The sequence below is a fragment of the Raphanus sativus genome, chromosome 4 (genome assembly GCF_000801105.2).
Source record: "Raphanus sativus cultivar WK10039 chromosome 4, ASM80110v3, whole genome shotgun sequence".
NCBI classification, from domain to species: Eukaryota; Viridiplantae; Streptophyta; class Magnoliopsida; order Brassicales; family Brassicaceae; genus Raphanus; species Raphanus sativus.
Window position 1 is genome coordinate 27,179,057 of NC_079514.1, and position 25,889 is coordinate 27,204,945.

At 38.4% G+C, this 25,889-nt stretch overlaps 1 protein-coding gene across 1 annotated transcript; it reads right to left on the reverse strand.

Moving 5' to 3' along the window:
* Positions 1–10,861: 10,861 nt before the first annotated feature.
* On the reverse strand, positions 10,862–14,036 carry LOC108835413 (uncharacterized). The gene is made up of 2 exons (XM_018608667.2): positions 13,750–14,036; positions 10,862–13,341 (listed from the first exon to the last, which is right to left on the reverse strand). The coding sequence occupies exon 2, from the start codon at positions 13,226–13,228 to the stop codon at positions 11,162–11,164; it is 2,067 nt and encodes a 688-aa protein (XP_018464169.1). The 5' UTR covers positions 13,229–13,341; positions 13,750–14,036; the 3' UTR covers positions 10,862–11,161.
* Positions 14,037–25,889: the final 11,853 nt, after the last annotated feature.

Below are 25,889 nucleotides of genomic sequence, written 5' to 3' on the forward strand. Positions count from 1 at the left end.
CTCTATGTCTAGATGAATGCTCATTTGCTAACATGTCTCAAACATCAAATGTCTTTGGTTGAATAACATGCAAGCAATCATTACTAACAAGTCTATTAGCTATCTTAGCATCTTTAACAACAAATATCTTTGGCAAAGTACACTAAGAGCCTAGGAGAGTTGACTCAGGCATTTCATCAAACACCTTTTGGGTGGGAAATGCCTAGAGATCACCCATTGAGTGGCCTACTCAAATGATGCATTAAGATCACTCTACTAGCAAGGAACAAGTATGATCTACACCTAAAACATCCTAGAACTAGCCTAATCACCCTTAATCACCCTAACCCATGAATCCAAAAGGTGATTACTCACTAATCTCTATGATTCCTCTTAAACCCATGGTGGATTTCAGATGAATCATATAGAGAACTAGAAAAGAAAATCACAAGAACACAAGAACAATCAAATCAAAAGAATAGCTTTTTTGAGAGAGTTTTGTGTATTCAATAGATAAAAGATAGATTGCCAAAAGGTGGCTACATAGTACTTAAACATTAGGTTTTCCAAGTGCAAAAACGTGCACAACAATTGCAAAAAGGTCCTTGAAAAATAATAAAATCGTGCAGCAGATAACGCGGAGCGACCTCAGAGGGTCACTCCAGGAGGTCGCTCTGGGGTTGGGAGCGACCTTGGGGGGTCGCTCTGAGAGGTCGCTCCAGCCTCCATTTTTGTGTCTCCGGGCGATGAAAACGCGAGCGACTTAGGTGGGTCGCTCTGGTTGGTCGCTCTGGTTGGGAGCTACCTTAGGGGGTCGCTCCGGAAGGTCACTCTGCGATTCTCGACCAGGATGGATATGCCTCTAGTAAATTGATCGTAACTTCTCCAATACATCTCCAAATGACTTGAAACCACTTCCATTAGAAAGCTAACTCAATTTCCTGTGTCTCCACAAAATCTTAGCAACAGAAGATTTCTCTAAGGCCTCCATCCATGCTCATCTTTCACCCCCTTTTTGATCACATTGCTTCCAAATGTCTCTAAGAACTCCATGTGGTGTTCCAATACCTGATAGAGACATATGTATGCTAAATGCAACCTAAACATGTATAAATACTAATCTATATGATGCAAATGCTTATGAATGAATGGTTAAAACAATGCAAATATGCAAGACATCAACTTGCCAGGATCATCCTGCTTCTTCAGGGTAATCCTCTTCTTCAGCTTTCTTCTGAACTAATGGAACATTCTCTCAATGTCACACTCATTTTCTTTTGTCTCTCTGAAGAATATCCATAATATGTGTTTAAATTAAGCTTCTTCGGATGGCTTGTCTACTGGTATCCTCAGAACTCTCTTTGTGAAACTGTCCATCTCCTTCTCATTGACCCCCTTTTATAGTGCTTAGGAATCTTTTATTTCCTTTTTCGCAGACTTCTCATCGACTCCCGTTTTATAGTACATGGGTCATATATAGGTGTCTCTGAGTGTTTGGATCGGTTTCTGAAAGCATTAATTCTTGTAACATCTATCTTTGGAAATTTCACTTGGTACGTGAGAGGTGTTCGTCAATCAATGTTGGCTTGCTTATGTCGATCGTCGGTAGAGTCTCTCTGTCGATTGATGTGTGGCTCTGTGTGTCGATTGATATCAGTATTTGAAAGTCGTAAGATGGTGGGTGGGTGTGGGTGTGGAGCTGTGAAATCCTCGTGAGTCAAAATTCGGACTGGTTGGCTCGATGCAACTGACTCTATTGACTTCGTTGATCGATGATAAGTAGGACACGACGATCGATGATCATCATCTAATGTCGATCGATGATCAAGTGTTGGTGTCGGCCGACACCAATGAGAGCTGCCGATACTTATGGCACTCTCGACTTCAAAGTTTCCCTCTTGAAGCTTCTCATGCTTAACCACTTGCCAAAAGTCATCATTTATGATGGCATTCACTTGGTGGTTCATTGAATCATCCTCTCTACCTTTGCTGAAAACTTCTTGCCTCTCGAAGGGTATCTCCTATTTGTAGCACTTGTGTTTCCAGCTTCTTCACATGTGTGTTCAAAGACTCAAACTTTGAATTTAGCTATGTGTAGACCGCATCTATCTTTCCATTGAAGTTCACCATCAACTTCTGCTGACCCTCAAGAACTTGATCTAACATATCTTCTATGTTGCTCTCTCGAGTCTGTGGTGGTGGATTCTAGTAGTAGGAATTTCCATAGGCTCTATTGTTGTTGTTGTTGCTGCTGTAGGGTTTCTAGTACTGACAAGTCTGGTTGTATCCACTCCTCTTTCCTTAGGAGTTTCTGTAGCCACTTTGATTTCCTGATCCTTGGTTCTGAAAACCTGACTACTCATGAAGTTGACATCTTCCTCTTCATCTCTGTCACTGTTGATATCTACAACTTCTATATTCTCAGCAAAGCTAACTTGTTTTTTAAGTTCTTAAAAGCTCATTAACACTATCCAACTTACCTTTAACATCTTCCATCTTCTCCTTCCCAAGGATAGTGGCCGATTTCATTCTCTCAAAATCATTGTTCTTGGTGCTATTGCTGGAACCTTCAGAAGAATCGTTCAATTTTGTGAATTATTCTATAAGGAATTCAGGAGGAATCGTCAGAAACCTCTAAGTACAGATTGATAATGCCTTAATTCCAGTAGATTTCCATGTTCTGGAAAATAAGATGAACAATAATTCTTCTTTACTACTTGGGAGAACGTTTCACTACAAGAAAACAGAAGATTAACGACGGCGGATTTTCTCGTGAATTCGTCGTAAAAGAACTATTACGAGGAGTTAGTGAGGAAAGTGGTTTCGTAGTTTATCGTTTGTCGTAACACATATTTCCTCGCCAATTTCTCGTAAAGTAGTGAGGCTAATATTTCGTCGTAAAGGCGAAGTAAACATTTCGTCGTAAGAACCACGTAAGCTTTCCACGTAAGTACCTCGCTCCATTTCCTCGTAAGTACCACGCAAACACTTCCTCGTAAATTACACGAAAAGACCTCGAAAGTATTTCCTCATAAAGAGCACGTAAAGAACACGAAAATGCTTCCGGTAGTTTACTCGTAAAGCAATTCTCGTCATTTCCTCGTAAATTTTCCACGTAAAGAACTCGTAGATTAGCTACGAATGTACTTCGTTTTGTATTTTACAGAATTTTAAAATATAATTAAAAAAAATAATAAAAATATTTAATTTATTAATAAAATTAAAAATTAAAATAAAAATCAATGCAAAAATATTTTATATATAAATAAGTTTTGGATTTATAATACAACAACCGAAAAAAGAACTAAAGGTCGTTCATCGCCTGGAAGAATTCCTCGCTCCTCCTCGTAGCATCAGCCTCGTCATGTGTGCCGGATAGCTCGCCTGGAATGGGATTTTGTCGTCGCATGTTTCTCAACATGGACTCCCATTCCGGATTTGTGGCCGCTATAACGTCCAAGAAGCCCTCGAGTCCACCCACACGAGCTGCGAATGCACTTTTTGTCGCGGCAAACTCGTTACGCAGCTCAGTGACTTCCTCATCCCGTCTCTCACCATAAGACGATGTCGCTCTTGGAACATCGTTGACGGAACCAATCCCCAACGTACGTCCTTTTTTATTAGGGACAACCTTAAAAACAAAAACAATATATATTGTTAGTAAAATTTTAAAGTCAAATTTACTGAATAATAAAAAAAAAAAATTTTAAAAAAGTTTACCTCTTTGTAATCCTATCCACTTCAACTGTGGATAAGGTAACGGGTAATCCGTCGGTGGACTGCTGGGTCAGCTGGGTCTGGTGCTCGTCAATCCGAGCAACTACGTCGTTGAAGATTTGCTCGGACTTGCCATCTAGAAATTGGCCCGCCTTATTCATGTGGGTCCACTCGTAAAGTTCCTTAAGAGTCGGGAGACGTCCCATCTCTTTGGCCTAAAAACATTTAAGAAATTATATATATATATATATATATATATTAAATATATTTAATTATCATTTTCAAACGGACACCGGCGTGGATTTTTTAGCCCATAGAGTGTTGTATCGGCCCGTGGCCGTGCTCATCTACCGTGTTACGGAAGGCAGAGCAAGCCTGGGCGACTCTCATGGAGTCAGGATCCTTCCAGTAATGGATGAGGTCATTCCAAACATCCGTGGTAAGCTCAGCGGGTTTGCCACGCACATACCCCTTGACGATCCAATCACCCTTCCTAGTTGGAGACCGTGTCCAACAAGCGAACTTTCACCTTCGCATAAAATGCTTTCCTCAGCCTCTCACTGACCCCCAGTGACCAATGATATTTTTTCTGCAACAAAAAAAAATTAATAATTTGTTATTAAAAAAAATAATATAAATAATTAATTATAGTAATAACTTACAGCGTAAATCTTGAACCACGTCTTTCTGATGTAGATCGGCATTTTTTTCCAGTTTGGATGTGCCATGGAGAATTAACCTTTAATTGTCTCGGTTACGTCCGTTGCAAGACAATTGTCAACCCTAAACCTGAAAAAAACAAGTTTAAAGTTTAAATTATTTATTAAAGTTATAAAATAATTAAAAACAAATGTAACATACTACATAGTTCCGCCGGGTCTGTCGAGGTTTATGATTGGTAAACCATCTCTGCCTGGCATACCGAGAGTATCCTCGAAAGTGTACTGCAAGAAAGGAGCACTAGGTGGCACCAACAAATCGGAATGAACCTCGGCAGGCATCTGAGGAGCCATCGGAGGAGGCACAAGAGGAGCCATCGGAGGAGGCATCATCGGAGGAGCCATCGGAGGAAAATACTGAGTCTCGGGGACAGTCTCCGGACCCAAAGAACTGGGAGCTGAAGAAGAAGGCGGGTCTAAAATCAACAGTAATTAAAAAAATCTATAATTAAATTCCCGCTATTAACCATCTAATCAATACTAATGAACATAAAATCCGTAAACCTATCTAAATTTCCTAAACTAACCACCAAATCTACCGTAAACTAATTAGGGAGGAACTAGAGAGACTTACCATTGCTACGAATTGGAGAGGAATTGGAAATGAAATGGAGAGGAAGTTGAGACGAAATGTGCGCTCGCGCGTATATATAAGAATTCATTATCCTCGTAAAGTTACGAGGAATTACAGAGGCCCACGTTTTTTCCTCGTAAAACCCACCATAAATTATGAGGAAATAACAAGGCCCGTGTTTTGGTTTACGAAAAAATAGCAAGGCCTGCATTTTCTAGGTACGTGGTCTTTACTACGATTTCAGCTTACGTGGAATTAACGAGTCCTGCGTAATTTATTTATTAATTCGTCGTTATTTCCTCGTTCTATTACGAGGTATTAACGAGTGTTTTGTCTAAACCCCTAAAATCTGAAACCCCAAACCCCATCTTCCTTATCTTTTACTTCATATATTTCAAACCCATCTTCCCTTTAACCTCAATCTCTTCTTTCCATTCCAAACCTCAAATTCTAAAATCACATTTCCTTTAATTCTAATATCAATCTCTTCTTTCTAATACAAACTTACACAAAATTAAATTATTAATTTATTTTTTTTCTTTTGCAGCAAAAATATCATCTTTTGAAGATTATCTAAAATAACAAATGCATGTGATTTGATGGATTTAATACCGAAAAACTATTTAATGTAAAGGGAGTTTGTATTAGAAATAATATATTGAGATTATAAGTTAAGGAATTGTGGATTTAGAATTTGGGGTTTAGAATAAAAAAAAATAGATTGAGGTTAAAGGGAAGATGGGAAATAACGAGGATTATGTTTAAATCCCTAAAATCCGAAACCCTAAACCCCATCTTCCTTATCTTTTACTTCATATATTCCAAACCCCAAACTCATCTTCCCTTTAACCTCAATCTATTTTTTTCATACTAAACCCCAAATTCTAAAACCACAATTCCTTAACTTATAATCTCAATCTATTATTTCTAATACAAACTCCCATTACATTAAATAGTGTTTCATGATTAAATCTATCAAATCACATGCATTATGCCGGAAAATCAATCATATTAAAAACAAATACATCAATTGGATACATCTACATTCTCGTCATCACTAGAAACATCATTATTTTCATTAAACTTGTCTTCAACACATCTGTGGCATCGTCGGTAAGATCTTCGTACTCATCATTATGTGGATCAATGAGAAGGATGTAATCAATTTTTTTGTTCAGGTTCCTCGACTTCATTTATCTGTTTTTCTTGCAATGGTGGTTCTTCTCCACTGATTTTTCGTCCTTGAGGTTTAACTTTGATCACGGCTAACCAATTTATTCCCGATTCTCTCATCCGAGGGTATGGAAGGTAGCTAACTTGATCTGCTTGTGAAGCTAAGAAGAAAAGCTCGAATTTGTTGTACCTGCAAAATAAAGAAAATGTAGATGTTAATTTATTCTGCTCATATATGCCAAATAAAGAATTTTTTGTACCTTCATCCACCATTGACATCAACTACACCGAATTTGTTAAACCGAACACCTCTGTTGACGACGGGTCGAACCATTCACATTTGAAAAGGACGCATTTCAGCTTTAATATCCCTGGGAATTCCACTTCAATAATCTCCGTCAAGATCCCATAGAAATCGGTTTCCCCTTTCACACATATTCCATAGTTACTAGTCACCTGTTGTCTACCATACTCATATGTGTGAAAAGTATAACCTCGTGTGAAAGACATATGTGATGTGGTGACCTTTACATGTGGAGATTGAATTACTTCGTGTAACCACTTAGGATAATCTGCATCGTCGTCATAATCAACCTGCAAAAATAAAGTGAACGTTGAGATACTGATCATGTATGAAAAAGAGTTTAATCGACCTGAAAAAAAAATAAGAGTTTGAGTTAATACCTGATTCTTCAACCACTTTATAAAGTGTTGATCTTTCCTTTTGTTTGCGTCACTTTCACTTGTGGATATACCTAGGAATGTTTTTTCGACTTGAGAAACAAATAGGCTGTAAAATCATATTTTATATTAATTAATCTTTGGCAATTATATAATTTATATTTATATGTGTTAATTTAGAAGTGTCTATATATGTTACATTTCAAATTAACGCATCAATGGATCCTCGCAATTGAGTAGAATATAGGTGTGTGCACTATGAGCGTCTTCTTCACTCGACCACCAAACCTCTTTTGATTTCCCACCGAGTCGTCCAATATGGCTAAAGATGTCTGGAACACCAACAACTACATATGTTGGCGCGACACCACCATCATCATATCTCTTTGGAGATCTTTTCCGGGTACGTACTTTTGACGCAAAGTAGTACGATTTCAAGTGAGAAGTTTCTTCCATTAAACTTCCATCAATTATAGAATCTTCAACTTTTGCGAGGTTCTTTACTTTTCCCTTCAAATATTTCATGGCTCGCTCATGCTGATACATCAATCCGTAATGTACAGGTCCACGAAGCAATGCCTCATATGGGAGGTGAACAGCTAGATGCAACATGACGTTAAAAAATCCAGGAGGAATTATCTTCTCCAAGTTGCACAATAAGATGGGAATGTTCTTCTGAAGCTGTTCCACGACTTCTTCTTTAAGAGTGTGCGTACTCAGATCCCTTAAAAATGCTCCAACGCCTTGTATATTCCAAAAACAATTAAACACATTATTAATCATATATTATACTATGTATATACTGTAAAATATGCACCCGCACATCTAGTTCTTCTTAAAGCACATTCATATTAAGATATTTTTCATAGTATTATAAATAAATTGTAAACATTATGCTAATCATATCTCAGATAAATCTAAATCTTCAGCGAGTTAGTCTAAATAACTACATGATATTTTAATTTTCCACTGTTTGTGAAATAAAGAGAAATATTTTTAATATTATTTTCCATTTAGGTTAAAACATGTTAATTATATAAATAAATATTTTACCTTTTCACTAATCTATACTATTAAATCAGGATCCTATTGGATTTTTTACTAAGATTACTCTTTTTTTTATTAACATTGCATATTTCATTAAGGGTAATCAAGTAATATTAATAACATATTTAGATTGGGTCATTCTTTTGGATCCAGCCCACTCCCCACATCAGATTTCTCTTGGGCCATTTGGGCCGATTAATAAATCAGATCCAATTCTTATTTTTTTCTTCAAGTTCAAATAATTTCTTTTCAACCATTCTTAATATTTTGTGTAGTGAACAAAAATTAATCACTTAATCATTATGTTTTAATATAATTTAAGCATTCATTAAAAATTTTGATTTTTTTCATTGAAAAGTATAAATCTTTATTAAAAGTATATAATTTTTTATTTAGAAAATTAACCACATAATAAAATTAATTTATCAGAGTTATATCAACTTAATTCATTAAAAATAAAGTTTAATTTTCTAAACATAAATACTCATTAGACCTGGACGTTCAGGTACCCATTTGGGTACGGATCGGTTCTTTCGGGTATCGGGTTTTTCGGATTTTGAAATTAAAACCCCATTCGGGTATTATAAAATTTCGGATCGGGTTTGAGTCGGGTCTTTTCGGGTCCGGGTGGGTTCGGTTCTCATGCATAAGAACCTGAAAAAAACCAAATAACCAAAGTATCTAAAAGGTTCGGTTATTTGTACTCAAAAGTAACCAAAGTATCCGATTCAGTTCAAATTTTTGTATCCAAATTACTCAAAAGTAACCAAAAATATCCATTCTATACAATTTTTTTAGGTAAACTTTTATCCAAACTATCATATTTTATCCAAAAATACTCAAAAGTACCGAAAATAACTACTATAATTAACTTATAATATTAATTTAAAATATTAAAATAATTATAAATATAATTATAACATATATTTTAAGATATATATTGACATTTCAGATATCTTCGGGTACTCATTCGGTTCTTGGTTCGGGTCGGATTCGGGACTGGTTCTTCGGATATAGTAATTTAGAACTCATTCGGATATTTATCTCAGGTCTGATCGGGTTCGGGACCCTGATTTTTGGATCGGTTTCGGGTTGGTTCTTCGGATCCGGATATTGTGCTCAGGCATATACTCATTTAAAATGAAACAAGATAAAGAAAGATAAAAAAACTTAAGTCTTTTATAAAAAAAAAAAACAAATATATGAAAATATGACATTTACTAAATATTTGTCAATTTAAAAAAAAAATAAAGAAAAATAAACCCGCGCTTTGAAAGCGCGGGTCAAAATCTAGTTATACATTTAAACACAAATGCAGCAAAAACTTCTTTAAACATTTTTTATTATTTTAGTGTTTCAAGAGTATATTATAGTTATCTATATTTTGTAAGTTATGGTTTTGAGAATTCTGAAATAGTTTCAACATGGTTGTATGCTGAGATTCAAAAATTTCACAACAAACATCACAAATTGTGAATGATTTACTAAGTTAAAGAAAAATATTTGAAAGTATATTCATTCATTTCTTAATTAAATTTTGAACTTTTTTCTTGTATATTTTTATTCAAATTATCTTGTTTAGTGATAACTAGAACCCCGATAATTGTTCATCATTAAGATTGTGTTTAATGTTTGTGTTGTAGAGTAGCTAACTAGAACTCCGATAATAGAATAGTTAGGCGCAAGCGACGACTTGGTCTTCTACTAGAATAGTTTCTCTGAGCTAGAATTGCTAGAAACAAACGAAAGTTGATCTAGGAAGCCTAGTGAACACATTCAACCCGATTGTTAAAGCTTACTAGAAGACCATCGATCGATAATCATATAAGATTAATCGATCGATGGCTCCAAAGGTGTATCGATAGATGTTCCAATAGAATTATCGATCGACACTTTCTTCAGATCAACAAACGGAAGTTGAGGTCTGAAGATCTAGACAATAGATAGTCTAAACAAACAGAAGTTGATCGATTATTTCATATGTTGAGTTCTCATATATCTTGCATGCATGCTTAGTATATGTACCTCTATAATCTGGATTACCTGAATAGAAATCCTAGACTTAACTCTTTATCATTATTGTCTAAACCTCAATCAAGTCAACCGAACAAGTACCTTGTTCAGCACTGCTTGTTTTAATTACATTCGACCTAGTTTAATCACTACTGATTATGATTTATTGTGTGTCCTAGTTCTTTGTAGATTCGATCCCTAAACATTACAACTAATCCTCTTATTTGAGAGAGTAATTTACTCTTTAAGATAATTTGAGTGAGATCAAAGTCTTCTAGAAAAAGTCAAATTTCTGAAATAATTCCGTCTATTGCAAAACTAACATATTTATCTAGAAGACTTACGGTATAAATTAGAAGACTTTCAGAAAAGTCGTCTCTAAAAACAGACATAAAATCAATTGCAAAACTAACATTTGCATTGACAAAAAAAACTTCCGTGTAAGTTTTAAGTCTTCTCCATGTAGAAGACTTACACGTAAATCTTATAGCGAATATGTTTGGAAAAAATATTAAAAATCATTATTAAATTCAACGAGGTTCATGTTTAACTTTTCCAAGCACACTTCACTCTTTAATAAAAGTTACTCACTTGTTTTTGACTAAGAATTATGAACTTAAATAACTCTAGTAAACTTCTAAATTTTAAAATAAAAGAATTGGGATTTTGAGATTGAATAAATGAGGAAGTGAAAGAGAAATGATATATGTATGTAAGAAATAATAATACGAAGATGTAGATGTTGATTTAAGTGTATTTTTTTTTTAAAGTAATAGCAATTTCAAGAATAATTCGGACTTTTGAATGAAAAAAAGTAAATGAAAATTCAAAAAAGTCAAGAATTAATATTTGACTTTTAGTTTTGAATAATTTTAACAAAATCCTTATTTCTTTTTCGCTTAATTTGAAACAAACAAAATAAAAAGAAAAAAAGGTCGAAATTATCTCAGGTAGCATAAGCCATCTAAAGCAAAATGATATTTGCTACATTTTTATAGTAAAGGTTAAGAAAGAAACATGAAATACAGAATCCTAAAACAAATAACAAGTCCAACTATGTTTTGATTCTTCAACATTGCTAATACAACAAACTACAATGAACAAACAGAAGCTTGCGCGAATATAGTTCCTGACATAATAAACCAGAAATCTTGTGGATAGAGTTGGGTTTTCTACAGAGTCAAAAAACCTTTTTGATGGAGATATATATATAAAGATCTTACTCGTCTCTTGCACTAACAGTGAAGCTACATCTCAATCAGTTCTGTGCTCCCGTGCCAAGCAACTCCTCAGGTATAGCCGCTGGGTCCAAGTCCCAACAGTTTCCAAGGACGCTGCTGGTTTCTTCTTTAAGAAACCAAGATGGCACTTGATGCGAAAACCGCAGCATCTCCTTCCTCGGTATCCATTTTGTACTCTCCTCTCTCCTGCAATACACGGTCTTGTAACCCTCTACTTTCACAAGCGAGGCGATGCAAACACCAAACTGTTCAGAATACTCGTCGAGGATCTCGACCATTTCATACTGGTGCCTCACTTCATCAGGTGTTGAGTTGTTCCAGTCTGGTGACCAGTTCTTGTACACAGCCCAAATCTCTCCGGTCTTGGGGAATATCCTAACACAGCCACCTCTTCCCGTCTTCTTGTCTTTCAACAGATGGGAGAATATGTTAACGTGTTCAACTATATCAGTGTTCCGTATCCTGAAATGTCCGCACGACTTGGTAAACCCGTACTGCACCCATTTCATTGTCCCAAACTCGATGTCAGTTTTGGAGCTCAAGTAGGCTATGTCGATCTTAAATGGTTGAACCGAGAGTACTTCCCGGACCACGCAATATAACCGTGGCATACCATCATCTTCATCATAGATTGCCCATATTTGCCTAGCCTCGAAGCACTCTTCCGATCTGTTTCTATCAAAGTCATGGAAGTCGGAGTCTGGAACTGTTATTGGTCCGTTTATTTTCCGAACAGATTGATGACCGGAGGAAACATAGCTTCCTATTCCGGATACACCATCTCCTACCTTGGAGGAGGCCTTTACTTCATCAAGTGGAGCTGCGTCCTCTGTAGCCATCGCTTCTGCTGCCACTGAAGCCAATCTTATCATCTCTAGTCTTTGCTGTATATGTGTTTTAGCTTTGTTTATCAATAGCTTCCGTGTATCCAGTCCTGTTGCAGGCGCCGACCACCGTCTAGTTTTACCATGACTTTGGCCAAGATGTTTAAACTCAGGTTCCTTGTGTCCATCAAACTTTGTTGTTTTTGATTCTGTGTTTTCAACAAATCCATTACCAGATGAGCCCAAACTCACGTTCCTCTTCTTCTCAGGTCTGGGGGACTTGATAACTGAAGGATCAGCAGACCAATTGGGTGGGCTCAGATCAGTGGCTGCGCTTGTAGTCCTGATAGACCCTTCTTTAACATTCTTTCTTCCCTTACAGACAACTCCGTTGGCCATCTTAGAAGGATATCCGCTTGATATTGAAGACATCCGGTTTGCCTCTAGATTCCCAGGAGATGTTCCCACGTATGAGTTCCAGTCATATTCATATCCATGTGCAGGATACTGACCTAAGTAATAAGTAGAATTGGTAGGCATGCCTGAGACAAAATCATAGCCATGAGAACCGTAGCCATTACTTGTTGGATGACCTGGAGGCGCATATTGAACTGATGCACTAACAGGACCAGGTCCAGTCTCCACAGCAATAAATGCTCCTCTGCAGTTCTTACACGAAAGTCGCTTATTGACATACTTGCGCAGATACTCGTACTGAACTTTGCAAGAGGTACAAACAGTCCAGAACGTATCAAGTCTTTCTGAAACTGGTGGACAACATTCAAATCCTGCGGTCCCAGGGACGTACTCTGTGCTGTTGTTGTTGCTGTTGTTGTTGTTGGGATCCACCATAGAGTCAATAAGTTTCTTTCTTTTGTAATAAAAAGTGCTTTTCTTGAACTCATTGGAGAGGAAAGCCCAAGCTTCGGATATGATCTGGAAAGCCCCACTAGCTCCAAGGCATTTGTTCTTGTCGGGATGAAGCAATACAGCCATCTTCTTGTACTGTGCCTTCACTTCTCTTTTTCCAGCTGACGGTTTGAGTCCAAGAACAGCATAGTAATCAATCTCCCCGCTGCGCCTACTCTGAGATGCTATATAAACATCGTACGTCGTGAGCATTTGGGACAAACCATCCAAGTCTGGAAAGAGCGATCTCGCCCTCAACGCATAGCTCCTTGCGCCCGTAAAATCTTTCTCTGCAAATCTCCTCTCAGCGATTTGCTTGGCTTTAAGAGCCTCTTCTCTGTATGCTTCCATGTATACAATTTGGACAATTTTCTCGAAACCTTCTGCAAAAAGGAAACTAAGACCGTTCTGGCGAGCTAACACGCACAAAGTTGTTCATTGACAAGCACCAAAGAGATCATCATCTGCAATCAATGATTCACCAGAGTAGAATCAGTCAAAAGGCACGGAAGAGGACACAAAACAGAATAATCTTAGAGTTTGAGCTTAAACCCTTAAAATAGAGAGAGAATTCACTTGTACTAGCTCTGTTTTACGATCATTCGCTGCTTAATATATGTCAGAAATACAAAAAAAAAAAAAAAAAAACCCTCTTGATTATTTTTACGCATCTTGAAGTCAAATCTTAGCTTAAAGTTGTCTCCTTTTCCGACAAAACATTCAGTTGAAACAGGAACAGAGTCAAATGTAAGCTTAATAACTCCAGCAAAAGAATCACAACAAAATCTGATACATTTAAAGCTTCGCTAATTTCAAAAATAAAACCTAATCAACTACGATCGATTTCGTCAAGAAATAGCTAGAGATCTTACTTGGAAACAATGCCCACTTTCAGATTCTTCCTCCAGAGCAGATCAACCCTAGCTTTAAACGCACGAGATTTGTAGATCCACTCCAGTAAAACTAGGGTTTCCGATTAACTGAAGTTCGTTCAACACTCTTCGAAATCACACATCCCTAATCGATTTGCCGGCGGTGTAAAGCTCGAGATTCGCCGTCGATCGGAAATCGAAAATTTAGGGGAAATTAACGATAAAATATAAAATATGGAATTTTTATTTTCTTCGGATTGGTTTAAGTAATTTTCACAAGTGAAAGTAAACGATGCTAATTTGCTAATACTGCTTTATGCTATCGTGCACAGTGCGCATTTATGTATTTATAATTTTTAAAATCATATCTATAACCTTTTTGTATATAAAATTAATTAATGTGATAATAATACATAATCCCTTATCAAAAATGAATATAAGAACCGTACTGGAGGTAAAACTGAAACATGAAAACATAGTTTCCCGCCATTGCGCACACAAGTTTGCTCTTTGCAAATACATCTACTAATTGTTAATTATTGATGGTTAAGCCATCATCATGACATATATATGTTTATCTCATTCTTTCTCAGTGTTGAAGACAATTTATGCAGTACCATGTTTAAATGGTAACGTCCCCTGACACCATCCATGGCTAATACGCTTACATGTTCGCTTTCTTGGCATATGGCATTCATTTTTTCTTTTCTTTTTTTGAACACAAAGCATATGGCATTCATTCTGTGTAATAATAGATGTCTTAATTTTTGGGAAGTTCTGAAAAAATTGTTTACAGATTCTCCAATAGTCACATAACAATTTCAGGTATGTTGACCTAAGTTGCACGGTATCACGAATCAATTTTTAATACTTCAGCTCCAACATAATTAACCACTAATCTTTTTTCTAAACAAATGACCTGAAAATAAATACAATTTAGTGGTATAGATAATCAAATCTATTATTTCAAACTTTTCCACATGCAATATTATACACCAAAAATTGAAATATTATAAAAATATTTTTGACTGCTAAACTTTACTTTAGATTGGAGAGAAAGATTAGAACTCATTCGGAAATTGATATTGAACTCATGTTAATTACTCTATATGCATTCTATCCGGTCAATGATTATGTTTTCCATGATTATTCCATGATAATGTCTGAGTAAGCAACATGTTAGGTTTAGAGATTTCATAAATATAACATCAAACTGATAATCATTGATTGCTAGGTTTGTTTACTGATTTCTACACCAGAGTAACTTGTAATACTAGAACTTAAGATCAAACGATAATTGAAAAGCACGAGAGTGCAATTAACTAACGAAATCCAAACTCTAATGGATTAGATACCTATTCACAGCGAGAATTGGTCTAGGATTTAATTGAACATTATCGGATATTGTATACATCTTGTTTGATTCATGAGTTCACAGCGAGAGTTGGAACTGATTAAAGTTAAGCATCTGAATATTTTATTGCAGTGAGAGTTGGATAACTTTGAACCTATAAAACCCTTAGCATCCTTGATTTGTGTTTTGAATCTCTTGATTGATAAATCCATAGATATATCGCTTTCTCTTATCTCTTACAACCATTCTGTACACTTATTGCTTTGTTTATTCTTTTTATATTGTTTGCCTAGCTTGATCTGAAAGTAAAGTCTATTGTGCGAAAAATTGAGTCTTTGTGGATGTGATCCTCAACTACTACACCGATCCTCTTATTTGAGAACGGTGGTTGAGGGTCAATTTGAGAATATCCAATTTGGCGTTTTTGCCAGAAACTCTGATCACCATTAGACTAGGTGATTTAGACTTGGTTTTTCTTTTTAGTATATTTATATTATCTCCTTGTGGCTTTCAGGTACATGCATTGCAATACCAGAAGCAAAAATGAGAAATATATTTTGTACTTCACAAAGCAAAAGTTAGCTGAGTTAGAACACACAATCCACATACAGAGGCGTACTGCATCGATCGATGGGCATTAAGCGTTGAGAAACTCTACTAGTGAAAAGGTGTCGATCAACACACCAAAAATGTCGCTCTACACTATTCTGCAACAAACACAGATGGTTGCACGACTTATGTTGACTCAAAATTCGGATGGAAACCTGCATAACCTAGAAAGTCATCTCGACACTATTCTGCTACATAAATATTTGATTGTAAACGTGATTCTGCCTACAGTGATCCGAATGAGAATTTAAAGCCAGAACACTCATGTCAAGAAGCCAAATATTCAGGTTCAACAGATTGCTGAGGGTAAGAAGAGGGATGAAATGAACCCAAAACAGATTGTCAATCCCATTATAGTGTATGGTGATGTATATTGTAGATCCTAAAATCTACACTAAGTATTTGATAGTTTTTGTAATGTAAACTGGGGAATGAAAAGGATCTGAGCAACGATATCCTTAAAACACAACGATGAAATCGGAAATCTGTAGGAAAAAATGGACTTTTATTCAGTAAAGAGATCGGTTACAATGGATGAAATGAGATTAGAAACTACAACAGAAATGGAAAAGAGAATAGATCTAAAGGCGATGTGGAACGAGATCGATGTGTATTGTGTGCACATCGATCTCGTAGCCGTTGCAAATGAGAATAAAATCACACAGCTTTTAGATGCAAATGAAAATATTGTAGAGGATGAGGAAGGACTAGTAGCAGTTGCTACCAATTATTTTAGGAAAATCTTTGAGTCTTCCAACCCGGATGATATAGAAGAAGCGCTTTCTGAGGTATCCATAACAATCAATGAGTCAATAGATGAAGATCTCACAACTTCAGTCACAGAATGGGAAGTCAAGTTAGCATTTTTTGCTATGCATCCGGAGAAGGCTCTTGGACCAGATGAAATGACAGTTTTTTTATCAAAAAAATTGGGATATTGTCAAGGAATATTTAATTAATATGGTTAATCAATTCCTTTTACATGGAGTGATGGCGAATCGATTGAATGACACAAATATCTGCCTTATCCCAAAGACAACTAGGCCCAATGAAATGACTTGATTCTGACCCATTAGCTTGTGTAACGTAAGTTACAAGATAATCTCTAAGGTCTTATGCAAGACTTAAGAATGTTCTACCAGATATAATCTCTGAAATCCAGTCAGCCTGCTGGAAGACAGATTTCAGAAAATGTTATGATTACCTAAGAGATGTTTTACGCACTGAGAACTAAACCAAGCGAAAGAAACAAAAGGATGGCTATTAAGACATATATGATCAAAGTGTATGACATAATGGAATGGTCATTCATCAAAACAGTTATGCGCAAAATGGGATTCTCTGAAATCTGGATCTCTAGATAAGGAGGTGCATTACTTTTGTTAAATATAAGGTACTTATGAATGGACAACCAAGGGGAAATATTGTACCTACGAGAGGTATACGTCAAGGAGATCCTTTGTCTCCTTTCATCTTAATTCTATGCACGGAAGTGCTCGTTAGCCTTCTTAATTATGCAGAGAACTAAGGGAAAATGACGGGAATGCGCGTCACACACGCGTGTCCTTCATTATCCCACCTTCTCTTTGCTGATGATAGCCTTTTATTCTGTAAGATAGAGCCCCGTGAATGTGAAGAAGTCATGAAAGTGGTCAGGAAATATGGACAAGCATCCAGACCATTCATCAATTTTGAGATATCATATCTACTCTTTGGTAAGAGGATTAATACAAATGTTAGACAGCAGATAAAAGATGCTCTTGGGATCCAGAATGAAGTTGAAATGAGAACTTAATCCCAGATGATGTAAGCGGTTCCAAATGCAAGCTGTTTGCATTCTTGAAGGAAAAGTTAATGCATAGGGTTAATGGATGGACGAGCAGATGGCTCTCGAAAGGAGGAAAAGAATTAATGTTTAAATATATTATGCTAGTTCTTCCGACATATGTTATGTCTACTTTTTACTCCCTTTGGAGATATGTGAAAACCAAGCAAGTGTCATTGCACAATTTTGGTGGAGTTCAAAACCCCCGAAAAGAGGAATTCATTGGGCAAAGTGGGAAAAGGTCTGCTTACCACGAGAGGAGGGGGCATTGGTTTCCGAATGATCCATGAATTTAATCTAGCTTTACTAGCAAAACAACTATGGAGGTTAGTTCAGTATCATGATTCGTTGGTGGCCAGAGTAGTGAGGGGAAGATACTACAGAATGAGCTTGCCTTTACGAACACTCTCTGTATGTAATCCTTTGTATGTGTGGACAAGTACCTCTGCAGCGAGGAAGCTATTGCTATTGAGAATTAGAAAGAAGATACACTCTGGATATGAGGTTAAAGTCTAGGAAGATCCTTATATCCCCACAACACCAGCTAAACCGGCTCGCCCCCTAGCTCCAGTCTTAAATCCAAACATGAGAGTCAGTGATATTATCAACCAGGAATCAAAGGAATGGGATGTTGAACTATTGGAAAATTATGTGGTCCCTGAAGATATAAATCTCATAATGATGCAACTATTACTGAGCCAGCTAATCGTCCAAGAAAGGAAAAACCAGGATGGAAGAATGATGCAATCATGAGTGAAACAGTGGCTGAACCAGCATCTCGATCTAAGTTTTATTACTTCTTATTTTTGTTTTTATCAAGTAGTAGGACCTTTCAACTTATTTTCCTTCTTTTCCTTCCTTTTCTGCTACTTAAACTCTTTGAGAACTCTCTGAAATTTTATTCACCATTTTTATAAAAGTTCTCTCTAAAATCTGTGAATCTCTTGTTCGTCTTTGAACATTGATTGCTAGGATTTCATTCTCTGCCAGTAAACTTGTCTTTGATTCTAAACATAGTTCATTCTCTTGATCAAAGACACCTTTATACAAGATTTGATCATCCAATCAATCCATCCATCATCATCCAAAATCAACCCATATCTCTCTCACCCCATCAGATCTTCCTTCAAAAGAATTAGAGACAAAAGGATCACCTCACCAGGTATTCATCACATAAGGAGTTTGTCCATTAGTTCAGCTCATCGTTGTGAAACTTTTTGTTAGAATTACACGAATAATGGTCATTACAATGTCAAATTAGGATATTGGGTGGCTCGTGATCTGTTGAAGCCCGAGGAAGAGAAGGAGGATCTAGAACCCAGTATAACAAAGCTTCAAGTCTTTGCTTGGAAGATAAAAGCCCCACAGAAAATATGTCATCTTATATGGAAATTGATAACGGGTCATGTGGCAGTAACAAGGAATTTGATAAGGCGCAACATGAGATGCGATAATTATTTCTCACAATGTGGAGAACTAGAAGAATCTATTACTCATGTGATTTTTGAATGCCCACCAGCTCTACAAGTTTGAGCTCTTTCATCGACGCCAACGAGCCAAGATATCTTCCATGTCTCAAGTATATATGCAAATACGGATTATCTTTTCTGGAGGAAAAACAACATTGTTGGACCAGATTTAGATAGGGATCCTCATCTCTCGTAAATCTGGTACATTTGGAAGGCCATAAATGATAAAATCTTTAGGGGAATTGACGGGGATCCTTTGGAGCTTGTTCGATATGCATAGGGTGAGTGTCAAGCCTGGTTCAATGCAAACGATATGGTGCCACCAGCTCCACGAGACAATAGTAGTGAAGAGCCTCAAGTCTTAAGCGTGGGTAATATGATAGACGGTCATGGACATCAACACTGCAGTTCAGCGGATGTGGATGGGCTTGGATGGAGAGCTTGGAAAAGGTTCAACTTATGGGGACAAGGAACTATATTCGGCGAGAATCTGCTCTGCATTCCGAAGTAAAAGCACTAAGATGGGCGATATAGAGTATGCTACAATATTCAACATGTCAGAGCTTTGGAACGGATGATAACAATTTGATCGCCATGATCAAGGATCTCCACGCCTCACCAAGCTTTGCAAAAAAAATGGAGAGGATTGAGACTTTGCATATATGTTTTCCGGATTTCAAGATTTCTCATGTTCCACGAGCGCATAATCGGATATCGGATTCTCTAGCTAGGAGGGCTAGATCTTTTCATAGAGAGCTTCATTTTGTTGTTTATTCTATTCCGGTCTGGTTATCAAGACCACCTCACATTTGAGTAATAGAATAGTCATTCATTGTCAAAAAAAAGAGGCTTGACAAGCCTGCAATAAATATCAACCAAAAGTTTCATAGGTTTCAATTCTTTGAGTTGATTACAAGATAAGACATATTATGTCTTTACTTTACACAAAAGGACACATCTTGCTTTCAAGACACAATGGGGACGATTGGCTAGATTGTAGTTGTAAAATATTTACTGTAAAATTTAGTTTGTACAATTATTTTGATGTACATGTATTTATTATAGCCGTGGGAATTAAATAATAAAAAGAAAAGATATTCTACACCGGTATTTCTTTGCTTTAGAAAATAAGTTTTCTACAACCACTTTTTTGTTTTTTTTTTTTGCTTTAACTTTAAAAATTACATAAAACATAATTGACAATTTTATTTGGTTATAGAAAAAATTAAAACTAAAGTCATTAGTTAAAGTCCAACCAATCACTCTTAATATTTTGTATAAAGAAGCAAAAAGGACATTTTTGCCCTTAAAGAAACAAAACCGATTGTATGGGTGATTTACAAACCGGTTTGGTGGATGTGTCGCTGGTTTGAGTTATTTGAAGTTCTTTTTGTTATTTTGTTTTTTTTTTCGATGTTTGAGGTTGATAATTTAACTTTTCATCAAAACCAACAAAACGTTATGAACGTAAGTTTTTGTTTTTTCTTAGGAACATACCATTGATATAAAAAGGGGATCATATAATCATGACCAAAACTCCAACTAAAGTAATTCAATCACATTCAATATCTCATCAAGACCAAAACTTCAACTAAACACTCAAAAACTAAAGAGTAGTAATAATTTGTAAGGGCTCCAAATGTTTTGCATTTTTATCATTTAAATTCAAATTGTCATGATTCAAGTTGAGCTTACACTTGCATTCTGGAGAAAAGTAACAAATAATAACATACGATTCTCTTTCTTTCTCAATCCCCAGAAGAGCAGAATGATAGCATACATGGGAGTAATCTGAGTTCGCAGGAATGGTGGTGTGTTTGAAGGGGAATCATGGATGGGCTAGTGTGTTCGGGAATGATGTGGATGGTAGTGTTGTGGACGGGTGAGGTGTGGACATGGGAGTTGTGGACATGTAAGCGTTTTTAGGAGAGTTGTGTACGAGGGGCGTATGTACATAAGAGCTGTGTACGGGAGGAGTTGTGTGTGGAAGAGTTGTGAGGGGCACTACAGGGAGTTGTGGATCCATCGTCTCCTTTATTGCAATAGAATCTCCGGTACAATGAATCAACCTCTTTCAGGTAATAAGTACCCGGAGCCAAAATCTCTAAGATACCTTATTTGCTTGTCACAAACTCCTTTGCTCCGTACCTATGTTCCATCAGCTTCATTGTCTCCACAAACTTCTCAGGTGCATACTGCAAACAAACACAAGTCCAAGATGAGATCTCAATGGTTCAACATTCCAGATATAAACTAAGGGATGTGTTGGACCCAATTTTTGATATATGCTAAATGGGCTGTATTTAAAATGGGCCACAAAAGGATTAAACCCACAGCGACGTCAACAAAGTGGAAAAGAAGGTCGCCGAAGTTGAGAAGGTCGCGGAAGCAGTTACAAGAATAGCGGAGTCGAACCTATAAAAGGAAGAGGATATCAAGGCTAAAGGACACAGCGAAAACCCTAGAGAGAGAGCACACCACACATTTACATCTTTCTTACTTCGTTTAGATCTCATTCTTGATCGACCTCCTTGTTATAGTCGATCTCTTAGCTATTCTTTGTACTCGACCTCTTAATTAATAAAAATCCATTTTTGTCTACCGAATTCCGATTACATCGTTGTGTTCTAAGAATATCGTTGCCTACATCTTTTGTCACTTCCCTAGTTTACTTACAAACACTACAAAATACTTGAGTGTAGATTTTAGGTTCTACATTTTGGCGCCGACTGTGAGGAAGATAAACGAAAAACATCCTTACTAAGAACCCGATCTATAGATTTCTAAGCACGATTATGGATCCAAGTCAATCTGGAGTCCCTCAACAGAGATCCGACAACGTCGATCCAATCGGAGTCGACCAAGGAGTCAATCTGCCGATCGGACCAGTTAACATAAGAGGGATCAACGATCCAACCCAGATCCAGCAAGCTCCACCAGCTGGGGTCACAGCATCCGACAGATCCGGATCCCGAGTCTGGAGCCGAACCGGGGACAGATCCCCAATAGACAGTTCGCTAACCCGAACTCAACCGATAAGACCGATTTCTCCTATACAAATAACCCAAGCAAGGGAGGAAGTCGCGGAGCTTCGAGGCATGGTACGAGCTCTCCTAGACAAAGCCCATGAGCAGGAGATTGCTCATCGAGCAATTACCACCAGGCTATAACAAACTGAAAGAGAGTTCGCCGAGCATCGAGCTAACATTCAGGACGGGCACAGATCCCAGAAAAATCCGTTGTCTCGAGCACCGAACGGCGGAGCCTTCGGAACTTCCGGTTTTTCGAGTGCTCGATCGGGACATTATGCTGGAGATAACTCGCTTAACAATCCATATACCAGCCCGATTCCCCGGAGCCTAAGTTTAAATGGGGCTGGGGAAAACCCAACACGAACCCAAGGCTCTCCGATCACGCCTCTCCGAACCAATGGCGTCAACGAAAGAGCCAACGGAGTTCGATTCGAGACCTCGCCTTCCGACCAACGAGCTCTCGGAGTCCATCACACAACGACGGGAGACTTCGGAATCCCTGACACAGGTCTCGAGCAGGGTATACAAAATGAAGTTCATCCTTTCTCCCCAACCACCGTAGGGACTCCGCGGAGGGATAACTTGAGGACCGATAGAAACGATGCCGAACTCAAACGACTCCACGCTATTATGCATATGGCAACAAGCGCAGCCCCGGATATCGACCTCGCTATAGAGGAAACCCAAAGGACTCCCTTCACAGAAAGAATCGCGGGGATGAAGCTAAGCACCATCGGGAAAATTAAATTCCCCGAATACTCTGGAAACTCAAACCCTAAAGCTCACATTCGAGCCTTTAGACTCGCAATATCCAGAGCGCATCTCAACGACAACGAAAAAGAAGCGGGCTACTGCCGTTTCTTCGCAGAGAACCTCGCGGGCTCCGCCTTAGAGTGGTTCGCCGGCCTAGAAGAAAAATCGATTGATAACTTCTCACAGCTGGTGTCGGCGTTCCTAAAGCAATACTCGATGTTCATAGAAATCAGAACGACCGAAGCCGATCTATGGAACCTCAAACAAGCGCCCTTCGAGCCTCTAAGAGCCTACATAAACAAATTTAGGGAAATCAAACCTAAACGACGGGGTGGCCCTAGCCGCCCTGAAAAATGGTGTGTGGTTCTCTTCTAAATTCAAAGAAGAAATGTCGGTCAGAGCCCCAGTGTCACTAGACGACGCGCTGCATCGAGCATCGCACTTCGCGGCCTACGAAGAGGACGTAGCTAACTTGAAAGAGCAATTCTTGGCAACCAAAGATGCCGCCAGCAAAAAGACCTCGACAACTAAAGAAGCACCGACCAAAAGTCAACATTCTTACGCGATAGACAGCTCCTCAAAAAATAGGTCATCGACTTTCGATTTAAACAACCATTGCGATTTCCACAAACGAAAAGGACATTCCACTGAGGAATGCCGCACTGCTTTACGAGAAAAGGAGAGAAAGGAGGAAGAAGAAAATTCCCAAGAGGACGAACTCCCTTCGACTCCAAAAAGTGACAAAAAGCCGAAATCGTCTTCCCACAAAAGGGCTCGGGAGGCAGAGGCCGAGTCACCAAACTCGCCACCACCCGCTCCCAAAAAGCGGGTCGACATGATCTCACTAAGCTCAAACAGGCGAGATCGATGCGACGTTCAGGGTATGACGGCGACCTCGATGCAAGGAAGCATAACAATCACCATACAAATCCCCGGCCTCCATGAAGAATTCGAGCTTGTACCGAAAAAACAGCCGATCAAGCCAAAACGGGCCGAAAAATTCACAGAACTCAGAAAGCACTTAGAGGAAATGAGGTCATATGAACTCAGGAACCGAAATAAAAACAGCATGCAGCAGCCCAACTACAAGTTGTCTGGGGGGCAAAAGCAATAGCAGTCCGCATGGAAAAAGAAATGGCTCCCCCCACTATAAACAGTCGGATCATGCGACGTATCAATTTCATATATGGAGGGTCAAAATTTTGCAACTCCGTCAACTCAATTAAGGCCCACCAGCGGAGAGCCGAAAGACCTCTAAGAATCCAAGAACCTTTATCCGGCCCTGACCACGAAATCACATTTGACGAGAACGAAACCGCAGACCTTGATCAACCACATGACGACGCCCTCGTTCTGCGACTCGATGTCGGAGGATGTGAGCTCTCACGTATTATGATCGACACCGGAAGTTCAGCCGACGTCCTGTTTTACGATGCCTTCAAACGAATGGGGTTCACCAAAACTCTCCTTAAACAAGAACCGACTCCTCTCATCGGATTCGCAGGGGAAACAACTTACTCCCTAGGATCTATCGAGCTCGCAGTCACCGCCGGCGACGTGAGAAAAATCGTGGAATTCATCGTAATAGACCGATCGGCACCGTTCAATGCTATCCTAGGAAGACCATGGCTATACAGTATGAAAGCAGTACCATCTACCTACCACCAATGCTTGAAATTCCCAACCCCGAAAGGCATTGAAACCATTCGCGGAAGTCAGAGAAGCTCTCGGACATGCTACCTCGCGAGCTTCAAAGATATCGAACCACTCCCCTAGACCGAAATAGATACCCTGACAAAGACCGTACGAACACTCGTACACGATCAAAAGCCAAAACGACCCTTAACTAAGGGGAAACAATCGAACTACGTTAAGACTTGATCACTTCCTAAGGGTACGTAGGCAGATCGCGACACGAGTTCAGTCACCTCCCAACATTAAAAACAAGAAGGGAGCACCCAGCAGCAACAAGCGACCTATCCAAGTCGAGGACACCATTACACAGATTTTCTTTCAACAAGAATTTGATTGTAATAAAATTTACAGTTCAAAATTATCAAAAAGCAATCTTTTTTAAATTCATCGTACTCAAAACACAAGTCTTACCAGCATATAATTTTCTTGCTTACTAAACGACTAAATGTAAACTCAAGGCCCTGATCAAGTCTCTGAGCACATTTAGGTCCCGCTGGAAAACGCGGCATATCGGTTTTAATAAAAACCTCAATCTACGCCAACAAGGCATCGACGGAGTATCAACTCTCTTCGATCAAAAGTTCAAAAATAAATCGGAACTCTATCGTTCGAAAGAAAATACGAGGCATTCAAACTCATCTCTTTATTGAATTCAATAACAGAAGCAAAAAAAAAAAAAAAGACTACACATGAAAAACAACTAACGGAGAGCGGCTTCCTACAAACTACTCTCCGACGTCGAAATCTCCATCTCCAAAGCATCCATCCATTTGCTTCGCCCCATCGCCATCAAAAGCCCCTTTGGCGAAGTAATCTTCCGAATCATGGGGAAGACCCAGCCCTTCGGTCAACACAGACACATCAAACTCTCCGAGCTCGACTTGCTTCTCTCCAGAACGCTTCGCGTCATCAAGGGCCAATAGATTCTTGCCCATTATCTCCTTCAGAATATCTATCCTCACGACAACCTCCCCGAGCTGGAGCTCATCATCGATCTTGGACCGTTCGCCTTCCCATTTCTCCTTCAGAGATCTCAGAACACCCTGATAATCATCAGCCAAGCCTTTCTTGGCCTCACAAATCGAACTTCGGAGAGCATCGGCATGCTTCGAAGCGTTTGACTCTAGCTGTGACTCAAGCAAAGAAACTCGTTCAAGATTCAACTTCCTCTCATTTTCCGCAATGCGAAGACGAGCTTCAAGCAAAGCAATTCGGCTCTCCGATTCTTCTGCAACAGACAAACGATCAGCATTGGTGCGATCACGCTCCCGCAATAGCTTCAGGTTTGACTTCAGATCCCTCACGACCCTTTTAACTTCGAGGAGCTCGTTAGATCGCGGAACATCTTTCAGGCGTCGCTCCAAGGTCGCCGCGAATTCATTGTTAGCCTCCATGGCCTATAA

Coding starts and splice junctions, on each gene's coding strand:
- LOC108835413 (XM_018608667.2), bottom strand. CDS start 13,228: ATGGAAGCATACAGAGAAGAGGCTCTTAAAGCCAAGCAAATCGCTGAG.